Below are 15,140 nucleotides of genomic sequence, written 5' to 3'. Positions count from 1 at the left end.
CATAAAGGTTCTTGTTTCAATCATTGTGACTGATTTGTATAACTGAGCTTTACCCATGGATATAACTGTACTAGAAAGTTTTCCAACTTCACAGTCCGGCCTGTTTAGCCATCTGACAACAATAGTAGAAAGTGCAGATAAACCTTCCCTGAACCTCTCTCGTCCAAGTGACGCTTCTCCTTTTGCAGCTGCAGATGCACAGAAAAACTTGAAGAGCAAGAGAGCAAGGCCAAGGATGCTTGCTGTAATTAATGTTCCTGTTGTTCTTGGGGTGGTTCTGCTGGGTTTGTGCTACCTTTACTTGTTGAGAAAGCATGCTAAAAGGAGAGGTAATACAACCAACAAAGTGTTGGCTCTACTGACAATGGAGTCCCCTTAAGTGGCTTGATTGGGTTTGTTCCCCAGTTCAACTTGCAGGAAAGTCGCCTTTGTTGGGAGAACCTGTGCCTCCCGGTTCGAGCGGGGACTTCTATTCTGGTTGTGGTATAGGCTTAAAGGTGTCTCCCACAGTTGGGACCCTCCCCAGGATACCTCGTGGTTAAGACAAAAAAAAAAAAGAAAAGGTAATACAAAACCCTACAGTTATATCATTAACCACCATGGTTAAACTTAAAAGGCAATCAAGTTTTGCCCCTTTTGCAAAGAAACCACAAGCCTCACTATTTTGTTGCTCTTCTTATGGATGTGAAAATGCATTCGTTCATCTAGTTGAGAAGAAAAGACAGCAACGTCAATTGTTATTAATGAATTCAACCGCACGATTGTCTGATAATGTGGCCTCTCCAACTGCAAAAGTCAAAAGAGAAGATGTGATATTCTTTGAACTACGGTCATGTTCGGTTGCTGGAAAATAAGACTGGAGAGGAGAGATTTTCCATTTCCTCCATAATTGTGTTTGGGCCAATTTCGGATTACAGTTGAAATTTAGTAAGCTGAGTAGGAATAAATGTGAGATTTGACTTTTATGAAATTAATAAAGTGATATTCGAAAATACAATGAAAACAAGTTTCTAAAACTTAAATAATAAATGTGAGATTTGACTTTTATGAAATTAATAAAGTGATATTCGAAAATACAATGAAAATAAGCTTCTAAAACTTAAATTTTATAAGGTTTGAATAATTTCTTATCATGTAAATAAAAATATAAAAATATGCAAAGAATTTATTTCTCATTTCCATTCTACCCCATTCCCATTTCCAGAAGTAAACGCACCATTAATTTTAATATAGAGTGGTTAATTGTTGTTGCCATTGCCACATCATATAATTTAATGCATAGAAAAAACTAGTCCCACTTTCATTTAATACATCTTAACTAGATTTACCGCCTAAATCCTCAGCAACCTCTATTGCGTTATCTTTTTCGTCACCAAAGTCAGAGAAATCAAAAACCATGAATCCTGCAAAATTGTTGCTGAACACTTTACTTTTCTTCCAATTTTCTCAAATCTCCACTTCCATTGATACCATATCATTAAGTCAGCCCATCAAAGATGGTGATGTTATAGTCTCGAGCAGAAAAATCTATGCGCTTGGATTTTTCAGTCCAGGAAACTCTGTAAAACGATACGTTGGAATTTGGTACAATCAAATGTCCGAGCTAACACTTCTCTGGGTCGCCAACAGAAACAATCCTATCAACGATACGTCTGGGGTCCTCTCAGTCAACATTCAAGGAAACCTTGTGCTGCACGAAAGAAACCAAAGTACTGTTCCTGTCTGGCAGGCAAATATTTCGGACGCGTCAGCGGGCAACACTGTAGCTCAGCTTTTAGACACGGGAAATCTTGTTTTAGCTCGAAATGATACCGGACAAACGCTGTGGCAAAGTTTTGATCATCCTACAGATACTGTGCTTCCAAATATGAAATTTGGATGGGACAAACGAACCGGCCTTAACAGGTACTTAACAGCTTGGAAATCCCCCGACGACCCTGGAAGCGGGAATTTTTCTTCCACGTTGGACCTTGCTGGATTTCCTCAAATGTTATTATACAAAGGTGATGTCAAGTTGTGGCGGGCCGGACCTTGGACGGGCCAAAGGTTTAGCGGTATACCCGAAATGACCAGAAACTTCATCTTCAATATTACTTACATTGATAATCAAGATGAAGCATACCTTTGTGATGGTCTAAATGACCTCTCTATATTAGCGAGAATGATAGTGAATGAGACCGGATTTCTGCAGCGTTTTACCTGGAGTAATCAGGATCATAGATGGATCGGGTACTGGACAGCCCCGGCGGAGCGGTGTGACTATTACGGGTATTGCGGGCCAAATAGTAATTGCAACCTGAATCTTACAAATGGGTTTGAGTGCACGTGCCTGCCCGGGTTCGAACCCAAGTATCCCAAAGAATGGTTCTTGAGAGATGGGTCAGGTGGGTGCAAGAGGAAACCGGGGACGTCCACGTGTCAGAAAGGGGAAGGGTTTATAAAGTTAGAACGTGTGAAGTTGCCGGATACTTCGGTTGCAGTAAACGTGGACATGAATTTGGGACTAAAAGCGTGCGAGGAAAAGTGCCTGAGTAATTGTTCGTGCGTGGCTTACGCAAGTGCGTATGCTGAGACTAATGGAGGAATTGGTTGCTTGATGTACCATGGAGATTTGAATGATACAAGAAAGTACACAAATGCTGGTCAAGATTTATTTGTACGTGCTAACGCGGCTGAATTAGGTAAAATGTCTGTTCTTTCCTTTTTTCTTTATGTTTATTACGCCTAGATACTTGATTAACCAACCTGGAAGATAGACAATGTGATTTGTTCATAATCATGAGAAGAAGATTCTAAAGTTCCTGTTGAAGCTTACTCCTCAAGGAATAGGTTAAAAAAAAAAAAAATTCGATTCGGTTATCTAATTAATTGGTGAATGGGTTCAATGTTAGACTGAGATTCTCAATAAACCAGTTGAAAATTATTTACAATTAAAACTTATGTAAGGGGAAACTTGTTTATCCCAATGTATTGTTTTGTTTATGCTTAGGTAGCTAGGCTGAAATTTGACCGTTAGTGAAAGCGTTATGAAATTTCACTATCGAAAATTCCAATCAGCTTAGTTTGTTTGATTAATTACTTTCACTTTAACTTCAAGTTACATATGTAATGGCTGCATAGAAAATTTTCTAGCGTTTTAGGGTTAAAGCCTGTTTAAGCATAACGGCAATAACAGTATAAAAGAGGAAGTAATGCATGGCTGAACCTCACATGTCTGACTTAAATTCTTAATGAATTGCTTGAATATGCAAGCAGCAGAGAAACAAACGTGCCTTTCTTTTATTAAAAGAAGCTTAGAAGATAAAATACAATTGTTTCAAATATTTATACATAAACTAAAGACAACGGTTGCTGGCTCAAGGAGCTGCTGAAAATGAATAAGACAAAGAATGACAGCTGCACAGCCAATCATTGAAAACATTCTAGAAATTTCCAGCTTGCAGAGTTCACATGTTGATATTCTTCACCATAACAGTTTTGCCAGCTCATAGGATACACCTCACCTTCCTCATCAGCTGCTCTTTGGAAATGGTTGCTCAGGTGGCATGCCAGCAGGGCCTTGGATTCAAGTGCTGGTTCTTCACAACCTGAATTCTCAACACCCTCTCTCAAACTGAAGGTCTTGTCAAAGACATTAAGTTTGCTTCGAAATTGACTGAACTTGTAGTAAGGCAATGGTTTGGTTAAAACATCTGCAATTTGGTCTCTGCTGGCCACAAAGTTTATATCCAGCTCTCCTTGAGTAACTTTATCTCTAATGAAGTGCAGATCTATTTCAAAGTGTTTTGTTTTTGAGTGATACACAGGATTTGTGGCTATTGCTGCTGCACTTGTGCTATCACTCAGAATCATTGGAGTTCTCTGCATTTCAATCTTCAGCTCATCAAACAGAGAGTTAATCCAAGTGATTTCAGTGGTGCATAGAGCCATGGCTCTGTACTCTGACTCTGCTGTAGATCTTGCCACCATTCCTTGTTTCCTTGAGCTCCAAGCTACCAGATTATCTCCTAGGAACACACAATACCCACTTATTGATCTTCTGTCATCTGGATCACTTGCCCAGTCAGCATCTGTGTAGGCTACCAAGTCAAGATGTTCTGATTTTTTGAATTGTAAACACATGTTACCAGTGTTCTTTAGATATCTCAACACTCGTTTGCAGGCTATCCAGTGAGGCTGTCTTGGGTCAGACATGTATTGGCTCAGCTTGTTGACAGAGTAGGCAAGTTCTGGTCTCGTTAGAACAGCATACTGCAGACTTCCAATAACACTTCTGTAAAATGAAGGGTTATCGAGCTTGGCACCTTCTCCTTTCTTCAGCTTTTCTGATGTGCTGAATGGGACTCTATTCTTTTGCAGCTCTCCATCTCGGTTTAGTTAAATAGGTCTTGGACATATTTAGCTTGAGAAAGCAGAATAGAATTCTGATTTCTTATGACCTGTATCCCAAGGAAGTAGCTCAGATTTCCTAGATCTTTCAATGCAAAGGCTTCACTTAGCTTTTCTATCACACCCTCAATTCCTTTGTTATCACTTCCAGTGACAATTATGTCATCCACATACACAAGTATAATGACCATTTCAGCATTATTCCTTCTAAAAAATAGTGAGGTATCACACTTTGAATTGTTGAACCCCCAAGAGTACAGAGCACTCTTTAACTTGTCAAACCAGGCTCTGGGTGCCTGTCTCAAGCCATAAAGAGCCTTCTTGAGTTTGCAAATGTGATTTGGCTTTCTTTTGTCTTCAAACCCTTCAGGTTGTGGCATGTACACTGTTTCTGTCAATTCCCCATTCAGAAAAGCATTATTTATATCAACTTGCCTCAACTTCCAATCATTATTCACAGCCAAGGTCAGAATGATTCTAATGGTTGCAGCTTTGACCACAGGGCTGAAAGTCTCATTAAAATCAAGTCCTGGTGTCTGTAGAAAGCCTTTCACGACAAGTCTGGCTTTGTATCTATTTATGGTACCATCTGGATTCTCCTTTACTTTGTACACCCACTTATTTCCAATGAGTTTGTAGTTCTGGTCATGTGGTATTAAGGTCCAGGTTTGGTTTTTGATTAAGGCATTGTATTCATCTTCTATGGCTCTTCTCCACTTAGGGTCCTTCAATGCCATAATTGAGTCTTGGGGTAAAGAGGTTTCAGGTTGAGTAGATGTTTGGTAGACTTTTGGTTTAAAGATTCCTGCCTTTGATCTTGTGATCATAGGATGTAAAGGTAATTCCTTTTGAGTGTTGGAGGCTTGAGTGTTTGGTTCTGTTATAGCTGGCAGGCTGCAGTTTTCTTCTGTGGAGTTTGATGGGAGTTGAGCAGGGGATTGGTTGTCTGACATAGTGTTGAGGTTCAAATTCTCACATGCTTCATCTTGAACAGGATTTGAGAACTGTTCTGAGTTTCCAGCAGTGGCCTGAGATTGACTATGAGCTGATTTTTGCTGTGTTGACTCAAAGGGAACACTTGTGGAAAAAGACACAACTTGAAACTTTTCAAGGACTGTGGGGGACACATTTTGGTCAGTGAGCCTATACTTGCAGAAATTTGAGTCATTTTGAAAAGGGAATGAGCTTTCATTAAACTTGACACTAGCTGAAATGTAGACTCTTCCTGAATGATGCATGCAAACATAGCCTTTATGACTGATACTAATACCCAGCAGTATGCATTTGGATGTATGGAAGTCAAACTTATGCTTGTTGTAGGGTCTCAGGTATGGATAGCATTCACAGCCAAAAACTTTGATTTGTGAGTAATCTGGTTTGGTGAGATATAGCAGCTCAAAAGGAGTTTTGTTTTCGAGTGTAGGTGAGGTCAGTCTGTTTATGAGATATGTGGCATAGCTGAAGGCTTCTTGCCAATACTTTAAAGGCATTTTTGCTTGAGCTAACAATGCTAGACCAGTTTCCACAATATGTCTGTGTTTTCTTTCCACATTTCCATTTTGTTCATGTAAATATGGGCATGAATGTCTTAGAGCTATTCCTTCTCCTTTTAGATATGGTTCAAATGTTTTAAACTCTCCACCCATGTCTGTCTGTAAGGCTTTGATTTTCAGATTTAACTGATTTTCTATTTGAGTTTTGAACACAATGAATGTGTCAAGGGCCTGTGATTTTGCTGTTAGAGGAAACAGCCATGTGTATCTAGTTCTATCATCCACAAAGGATATGTAATATTTATGTCCATGGGTTGATGGGATAGGTGCTGGTCCCCAGAGGTCACTGTGAACCAATTCTAAGGCTGTGCTGGTTTTGGTTTCAATGCTTTTGAAGCTTTGTTTTGCTTGCTTTCCATACTGACAGGCATTGCAAAATGAAGGAAAAATGTTTTTATTGATATTGAGCTGATTACATGAAAGTAGAGTGTTTCTTAGGACTGACAAATTTGGATGCCCCAACCTATAGTGCCAAAGATCCATATCATTGGTTCTAAGGTTCTTACTACTTGCTTTATCAGCCTCACTAGACTCAGCTATACTGGTACTGACAGACTCATTACTACCAACACTGAAATTGAAGCACATCATTGACATAGGATTGCTAATGTAGCTTATTGACCCAGACTCTGAAAATGAAGATAACTCAGCAGCATATGTGACCTTGTTGCCACTCAAATGAGTAGGCATGCATAGTAGCTCGTATAGTCCATCTCTAGCCACTCCTTTCACCAGAATTTTCCCTTGGCTCTTGTCCTTGATGAAGCAAATAGATTTATGAAATTCAACATTAATATCATTATCAAGAAGCAATTTAGAAACACTAATAAGGTTCTTTGCAATATCAGGTACACAGAGAATATGGTTTAGTTTGATGTGCTTGTGTGGATTGTAAGTAGGTAACATAGAGTAACCAATATGAGAGATGTGAAGTTTATTACCATTACCAACAGTGAGCTTGTCATTACCTTGGTATTCTGAGTTCAAGTTCATGTTTCCAATGGCATTGGTTACATGGTTTGTTGCACCACTGTCAAGGTACCAGGCATTGCTGCTCTGTCCTTCTGCTGAAGCCATGTATGCCCCTCTTCTCCTATTTGGTTGTGGCACATAATTTTTCTTGAACCTATGCCAGCATTCAGCAGCTGTGTGACCCATTTTAAAGCAAATCTGGCATGGACCCTTTGACTCAGAGCCCTCATTTTCTGCAACAGCCTTGCCTTTCCCTTTGTCTTGGGCATTTTGGTTTGCCTGACCAGGACCACCACTCCCACCATTTCCAGAGCTACTACCAGGGGTTCTAAAGACTATTCCAGGTTGCTGTTGATTACCAAATCTTTCACCATACCCCCAGTTCCTTCTACCATTTCTCATTTGTGTGAAGTTGGCCTCAAGTGACCCTGTGCTGAGGTTCTGTTCAGTTCTAGTTTCTTGGCTGAGGAGCATTCCATACACTTCTGATAGTGAGGGAGTTTCTGGCATAGAGTTAATATTAGTGACTACAGAATCATATTCAGGTCCTACTCCAGCTAAAACACACATAATGAAGTCCTCATCAGTCATGTTATTTCCAGCTGCTCTAAGAGTGTTTAGGATAGTTTTCATTCTGGAATAATAGTCATGAATTGTAAGGGACCCCTTTTTGGTGGTTTGAATCTGTGTTCTCAGGTATAGAACTCTAGCTCTTGTTCTTGCACCATATTGATTGGCAAGGGTTGTCCATACTTCACATGAAGTAGAACAATCCACCACAGTGCCAAGCACACCTTCACTGAGTGATGAGAGCAACCAGCTCAGAAGAATGTGGTCTTGTTTCTTCCAGATTTGGTATTCTGGATTTGTGGTGGTGATAGTAGTTTGATTAGGTCCAGGATTAGTGAAGCACCTGGGGGGACAAATATGGCTCCCATTTATGAAGCCTTCGAGCTCATTTGCTCTTATGCTGGAAATCACTTGTGATTTCCAGAGCATAAAATTGTTCTGTGTTAGCTTGATAGGATTGGTGAACACATATGTATTGCTGGTGATGTGTTGGGTAGGAGATGCATTCACTATGGTCATATTTCTGGTGTTGTTGTTTGGATTCTGGTCATCAACATTTTCTGGTTGATTTTGATTCAAGTTTTGGTCGTCTGGATTTTCCAGTGTTTGATTCATGTTTGTTTGTGAATTTCTGCTGCTTTCCATAGCTTAAAGTTGCTCTGATACCAACTTAAATTCTTAATGAATTGCTTGAATATGCAAGCAGCAGAGAAACAAACGTGCCTTTCTTTTATTAAAAGAAGCTTAGAAGATAAAATACAATTGTTTCAAATATTTATACATAAACTAAAGACAACGGTTGCTGGCTCAAGGAGCTGCTGAAAATGAATAAGACAAAGAATGACAGCTGCACAGCCAATCATTGAAAACATTCTAGAAATTTTCAGCTTGCAGAGTTCACATGTTGATATTCTTCACCATAACAGTTTTGCCAGCTCATAGGATACACCTCACCTTCCTCATCAGCTGCTCTTTGGAAATGGTTGCTCAGGTGGCATGCCAGCACGGCCTTGGATTCAAGTGCTGGTTCTTCACAACCTGAATTCTCAACAGTCTGAATGACAAGTCTATTTTCGCAGCTGCAGAGGCACTGAACAACTCAAAGAGCAATCGAGCAAGAAAGAGGAGGCTTGCTCTTATTATCGTTGCTATTGTGCTTGGAGTGCTTCTGCTGGGCTTATGCTACTTTTTCCTGCGGAGAAGGACTACAATGATAGGTAATCAAAAACCAAACAGTTATACCATTAACTTCACCATTTGTAGTAGTGCAAGGCACTCAATTTTATACTATTGTTATAGAGCAAATTACATATCTAGTAGAATTATACCCAAAATTCAATGGTCTGCGGAATATTGTGGACCTTGTTATTATCAAGACATAATGTAAGATTCTGAAAATGGTATGATTGTAGTATATGTTGACTGACTCGATAAATTTTAAAGTTCTTACTTCTTAAGGTGCTTTTGGATCCTCTATTGATGTTGAATGATTACTCTTTCTTCTGGATGTCTAAATGCATCATCTCGTCTAGGTGAGAGGAAAAGACAAAGGCGACGTGAATTGTTATTTTTGAATTCAAGCACAAGATTTTCTGAAAGTGAGGCCTCTATTAGTACTAAAGGCAACAAAGAAATTAGGAAAGTAGATGTGACATTTTTTGAACTAAGCACTGTGCTAGCAGCAACAGAGAATTTTTCCACTTCTAATAAGCTTGGACAAGGAGGCTTTGGTCCAGTATACAAGGTAATCTCCTTTACATGAAGTTACATAATTTTTTTTCCCCTTTTAGCTAGAATATATTAATTGTGGGGTGAACATTGTCTTACAATCGTTCCACTAATTTTAGACCTTCCGTTGTAATTGTATGATAGGTGACCTGTAAGAGCAATCACATGCTGAGGCTATTTGTTTAGACTAATATAATTGGCATATGAATATTGCAAATTTCAGGGTAAGCTATCGAATGGACAGGAGATAGCTGTCAAAAGATTATCAACGACATCAGGACAAGGAATTGAGGAATTAAAAAATGAGGTCTTACTGATAGCAAAACTTCAACACAGAAATCTTGTAAAGCTCTTGGGTTGTTGTTTAGAAGAAGATGAAAATATGTTAATCTATGAGTTCATGCCTAACAAAAGCTTGGACTACTTTATTTTTGGTATGACTCCTTAACTATACACCTGATATCTACTTAGTTTGTTGCCTTCCTATTGTAACAAATATGATAAAATGTGAATTGAAGCAGATGAATCAAGGAAGCAATTGTTAGATTGGAAAAAGCGCTTTGATATAATTTTAGGGATAGCTCGAGGGGTCCTATATCTACATCAAGATTCGAGGTTAAGAATTATCCATCGAGACTTAAAAGCTAGTAATATTCTTCTGGATGAAAAGATGAACCCTAGAATCTCAGATTTTGGTACAGCCAGAGTATTTGGAGGAGAGGAGATATTAGCAAATACAAAAAGGGTGGTTGGAACGTAGTAAGCAATCATAAGATGTTATTTTGCTTCTTTTAATTTATTGTAACTTATGATGCGAAGTGCATATTATGACTAAGATAAAAACAATTTCTATGGCATGCAGTGGCTATATGTCACCAGAGTATGCACTGGATGGCGTATTCTCTACGAAATCAGATGTCTTCAGTTTTGGAGTCCTATTATTGGAGATTATAACTGGCAAGAAGAACACTAGAATTTTTAAAGATGATGATTCCTCAAATCTGATAAAATATGTAAGTTCAATGCTTTTGACATTGCCTTTGCAGTAGATAATATTTTATATTGATTTGATTCTTGAGCAACTGATTCTTTCGGTTGAAGATTGTTCATCTGCTTATTGGTGTCTTATATACTTAAATCATGCACAAAGGCATGGGAACTCTGGAGCGACGACAAGGCCCTGGAGATAGTTGACTCATCTATGGCTGATTCATGCCCTGCTCCTGAAGCTTTGCGATGCATTCAAGTAGGACTCTTGTGTGTGCAAGACAGAACAACAGACCGGCCAAGCATGTCAACAGTTGTCTTTATGTTAAGCAATGAAACATTTGTTCCTTCCCCAAAACAACCTACATTTTCAGTGCGGAGAACTGAAATTGACACAGACAACTCTAGTTCTGGGATAAAGTCTTCTGTTAATGAGGTGACACTAACTACACTTAATGCTCGATGAGTTTACATGGTGTTCTATTGTACTGCAACCATTTTCTAGAATCAAAGCTTGTAATATGAAAATTGTATGCAGACAAACAATTCATTTATAAAATCATGATAATAAGACTTAGTAAAGTCAGAGGTTCAAGGATAGGAAAAGCCAATAGAGTTCAAACATTTATAGATCTAAATGTCCTAGCATGACTGTGATTATTTTGTGATGGTAATGTGAAATGCGCGGTACCTTGCTGTAAGTGTGACTGTTATCTTCAAAGTAGATAAATTAAATTCAGAAAAGTCCACTAAGTTTGAGTGACCCATTTATTGGTTAAATCTGTCTTAACAATGGATTATGAAGTGGCTGAATATAGTCAATTGTCATAGAATTACTACAAAGCGCGTGTGACTTTGATATTAAGTTTTGAAATGCTGTAGGTAAGAGTGAAGCAAGAACAGAAAGTAACATAAAAGGTTGAAGAAATATAAATAGGGAGGACTTAACCGATGTATTTTAAATATATTTGGTCTCTAAGTTCCTTTCCACAAACAAGGGCTCAAGTGCAAAAAGAAAAGTAAAATCTATCTAGTGAGACTCGACTTCTCCTTTTGGGTTTCAGACGGTTGTGTCACACCATTTTTGCTTTGCTTTCAGAATTGTCTTCATCTATTTTTGTCTGTAAGAAAAGATAGCACACTTATTTGAATCAAGTTCTTATAAGAAAAGATGCTGTTGCGGCTCGTTGTCCAGTTGTCTCGCACGGTAAGTTGAACCGAAATTTTGCTTAGCTGCATGTTCCTGCATTGTTATGTATTGTGTGTGTTGTTGACTGGATTATTTCTATTTAAAATTTCTTATCTTGTACTTACTTTTTGCAAAGATAAGACTCTGTTAAAGAAGAAAAAAAGGGAACCAGCTCCAGGTGGGTTTTGAGCACATAGCTTAGGTCAAAGAATTCAATTGATTGGTGAATAATTTCAAAAGTAGGTGTACTCAATAGTGTTATGTTGGGATGCCTTTTGGCTTTTGCACTTAAATTGACCACACATATGATTATTTTGGCTTACAAAATGGTGAGAATTCTACTTTGTGTTCCCACTAACTTTATTAGCTTGACAAATATATAGACATTGAAATTGTGAACGAAAAAGACCTAAGCTTATTTTTATTTTATTATTTACCGGCATCAAGATAGTTGAAGCTTTTATTTAGAAAGTTCTACAATATTTTTTTGTTAAAATAATCAAATTGTAATTTTTTTGTTGTGCCTGTGCTTTAAAGTTTGAACTGCAAGTTTAATTTGGCAAACCAAACTTTTTTAATTGTATATGAATGTAAGAATAATAATTACAGAAAAATTAATTGTATATGAATGTATTATTATTTCAGATGTCGGCATCAGATAATTTAAGAGTCGCGACAACTCCCAATCAAATGATTTTGATTTTGATGAAGTTAGTGGTGTGCCACCAACTACTACTGATGCCGAATCAGCATCAAAGAGGAAGAGGTCACAATGACAGCTGTTGTGCAAATTTTATTGAACTCGAAAGTGCACGAATCTATTATAGAATAAATTAATGGAGACGAGGAGGTGAATTTTAATTACGTGTAGAATTAATTTTCTATGTGGGTGGTTAGATTTGTGGTGAAAATGATTTGGACTATCCTAAAAATAGAATTAAAATGGCGAGAATAAATTGAAGAGAAATCTATTGAAATTGAGGTGCTTGTGTATCTGGATCTGCATCAACATGCACCATGGGCTAAATATTCCTTATTAATACCAATTAAATCATGAGGGGGGTTTCCACTCCTCATGAACCATACTCTAATTAATATGGTATTAAGGGTTTATCGTGTCAACTAATAATAACCTTGTACTACGGAGTTGGTTAAACCAGGGCGATATCTAGACAAGATTATTACTATTTGTCGACGAAAAGTCAAAACATTCACAATAATTAGAGGGGAAGAAAAAATAAATTTACCAAATAAAGCCGATGGCACATGTTGAGACTTTACCTTCAACCCAAGCTTGAAAGAAAATTAGTTACTCATAATTGAATTAGGGGTAAAATAGGAATTTATTAAAATACGTAAAAGATACCATATGGAGAAGGAATTATAGAAAATTGAACTCAAAAATAAATTCAGGGATGCCAAATTAGAGGGAGAGCCCCCTTTTTTTTTATAGATACACTGAGTAAATTATGAACATTGGATTAAAAATATTTTGGACGCTCAGGATTGTGCCACGTCATCAGTCAACAGTACGCGGTTAGACCACGCGGTTTGAATATTCACACTGTTTGACCACGCAGTTTGAACAGTCAAGCGGCTTGAATAGTGACGCGGTTTGGTTGTAAATAATCATATGTATATGCATGTACCGTACACAAGATTTTTGGTCCACTGACATGCTATCACGTCATCGATCAACAGTACATAAGAATTTTAGTCCAATAGGATCGTGACACCTCATCAGTCAATGTCACATCATCGGTTAATTCCACGTCATCATTCTGTATATGTGAACATTGTCATAAACAGTAACATAGACAGTATCGTACATGTGAACAATGTCATTTTTCCTTTTATGCTCCTCCTAAGGTTTTCGACTGTCCTTAGTTCAAAAGTGGTGTCCGTTTTGTTGTTTGATCTCTCGTTCATTGTGAAATGATCATGATGCTCCTAAAATACATAAAATACTTAATTAAAATAAAATACACATAATTAAATTACAAGAGACTAAAATACATAAAAGTATAAATGTTAGTGAAACTTGAAGTGTAAAATAAAGATCTTCTCCTTTATAAATATACACTTTCTAACACTTAACAACAGCATTGAAACCACCAAAGCCAAGAAAAAGAATGGCTCCAAGATCAATAGAGTGGAACCATTTCACTCGATTGGCGAAAAATCAAAACAGGTGCAAGTGCAACTAATATGGTAAAAAATATGCATATAAAAGTTCATTAGATGGGACTAGCACTTTGAGAAACCATATTGAAAGATGTGAAGAGTACAAAAGCTATCAAGACAACTCAAGAACCTACTAGTGGGACTGAAAATAGTGGTTAGGGGATTTAGTCAGGATGTTGTTAATAAGCAAAAAGTCTTTTTTGAAGAGTTTATTGAGTGATAATAAGCAAAATGTCTCTTTCACCACTAATATTTGGACTTCAATTACAACAATTAGTTATATGGTAATAAATGCTCACTTTATTGACGATAATTAGCAGTTGCACAGAAAGATCATTAAGTTTCACACGGTTCCTGATCATAAAGGGGAGATGATTAGTAAGTAAATTGAAAAATATTTGCTTGATTGGGGTATCGAGAAGGTGTTCATAATCGCCATGGATAATGCAAGTGGTAATGATAGTGCCATTCGGCATTTGACGAATAAATTGAAGAATTGGAGAAATGATGTCTTATTGTTGGATGGTGAGTTTTTGCATATGCATTATTGTGCACACATTCTAAATCTTATTGCTAATGAAGGATAGGGCAAAGTAGACAATAACATTGTTAGTATCTGTAATGCCGTGAAATATGTGAGGTCATCCACTACAAGGTTACAAACATTTAAAATCCGCGTTGAGCAAGAGAAGATTTTGGGGCCAAATGGTCAGATTTCTCAGGGAAGTGTGATGAGGTGGAATTTCACCTATGTCATGTTGATGACCGCTTTGAAGTTTAAGCCGGCTTTTGATCGAATGACAAATGAGGATAAACTTTATGATGCTTATTGTCGTGAAGAAGAGGGTACGGTTGGGAGTAGGAGGAGAATGATAGGACCTATGGGAAGTGATGATTGGGAAAATGCTCAACGAATGGTTAGGTTTTTGCGGATTTTTTATAATGTGACATTGGAATTTTCTGTTTCTTTAAGGGTGACATCAAGTAATTACTACAATGATATATGCAAAGTTGAAAAGGCTTTGAATTCAATATATAAAAATGTTAATCCACATTTGAAAGGGATGACATTGAGCATGAAGGAAAAATTTGACAAGTATTGGAAGGGTATACTGAAAATAAACAAGTTGTTGATTGTTGCGACCGTACTAGATCCACGGAGCAAAATGAATTTCATAGTAGTTTGCTTTGAGAGTTTATACGACAATGATAGTGCGAAATGTGGTGAGATGAAAAGTATAGTGAAAAACACTTTGCATAGGCTTTATGAAGCATATACTGCAAAACACCCAAGTGCAAGTGTGAGTGTTATTGCAAGTGCAAGCCAAGCTAGTGGTTGTGGGTTTAATAGTGGGTTGACTTTTCTTGATTTTGGTGATGCCGATGATGATTATGAGGATCCTTTCTCTAAATACACTAAGATGGATGCTGAGACGAGAGATAATATAAGATTGTCAAATGAGTTAGACCTTAACTTAATGAAACGGTTGAATTTCAAGTTCCTAATTCATTGGGTACTCAATTTGATATTTTGTTATGGTGGAAGGTTAACAGTTCGAAGTACCTAA

The 15,140-nt window shown here is 37.6% G+C and overlaps 2 protein-coding genes across 2 annotated transcripts; both read left to right on the top strand.

Moving 5' to 3' along the window:
• Window positions 1–1,299: 1,299 nt before the first annotated feature.
• Window positions 1,300–10,731, top strand: LOC18052402 (G-type lectin S-receptor-like serine/threonine-protein kinase At1g11410). Its single transcript, XM_006449105.2, has 7 exons — window positions 1,300–2,681; window positions 8,564–8,701; window positions 9,017–9,228; window positions 9,436–9,646; window positions 9,734–9,971; window positions 10,075–10,225; window positions 10,363–10,731. Exons 1-7 carry the CDS (start codon window positions 1,397–1,399, stop codon window positions 10,663–10,665), a joined length of 2,538 nt encoding a protein of 845 aa, XP_006449168.2. The 5' UTR covers window positions 1,300–1,396; the 3' UTR covers window positions 10,666–10,731.
• Window positions 10,732–14,009: 3,278 nt separating this feature from the next.
• On the top strand, window positions 14,010–15,140 carry LOC112101062 (zinc finger BED domain-containing protein RICESLEEPER 2-like). Its single transcript, XM_024190977.1, has 2 exons — window positions 14,010–14,081; window positions 14,160–15,140. The coding sequence occupies exons 1-2, from the start codon at window positions 14,010–14,012 to the stop codon at window positions 15,138–15,140; spliced, it is 1,053 nt and encodes a 350-aa protein (XP_024046745.1).

Source organism: Citrus clementina, unplaced genomic scaffold (genome assembly GCF_000493195.1).
Source record: "Citrus clementina cultivar Clemenules unplaced genomic scaffold, Citrus_clementina_v1.0 scaffold_2, whole genome shotgun sequence".
Taxonomy (NCBI): domain Eukaryota; kingdom Viridiplantae; phylum Streptophyta; class Magnoliopsida; order Sapindales; family Rutaceae; genus Citrus; species Citrus x clementina.
Note: the sequence above shows the minus strand (reverse complement) of the source record. Positions and strands in the feature narration are given on the sequence as shown.

Bases quoted from the DNA above. Each gene is read 5' to 3' on its own strand.
- LOC18052402 (XM_006449105.2), top strand. From the start codon at position 1,397: ATGAATCCTGCAAAATTGTTGCTGAACACTTTACTTTTCTTCCAATTT. The intron at 2,682-8,563 runs GTAAAATGTCTG...CTATTTTCGCAG, and splicing joins TGCTAACGCGGCTGAATTAG to CTGCAGAGGCACTGAACAAC. The intron at 8,702-9,016 runs GTAATCAAAAAC...CATCTCGTCTAG, and splicing joins GAGAAGGACTACAATGATAG to GTGAGAGGAAAAGACAAAGG.
- LOC112101062 (XM_024190977.1), top strand. From the start codon at position 14,010: ATGGATAATGCAAGTGGTAATGATAGTGCCATTCGGCATTTGACGAAT. The intron at 14,082-14,159 runs GTCTTATTGTTG...AATGAAGGATAG, and splicing joins TGAAGAATTGGAGAAATGAT to GGCAAAGTAGACAATAACAT.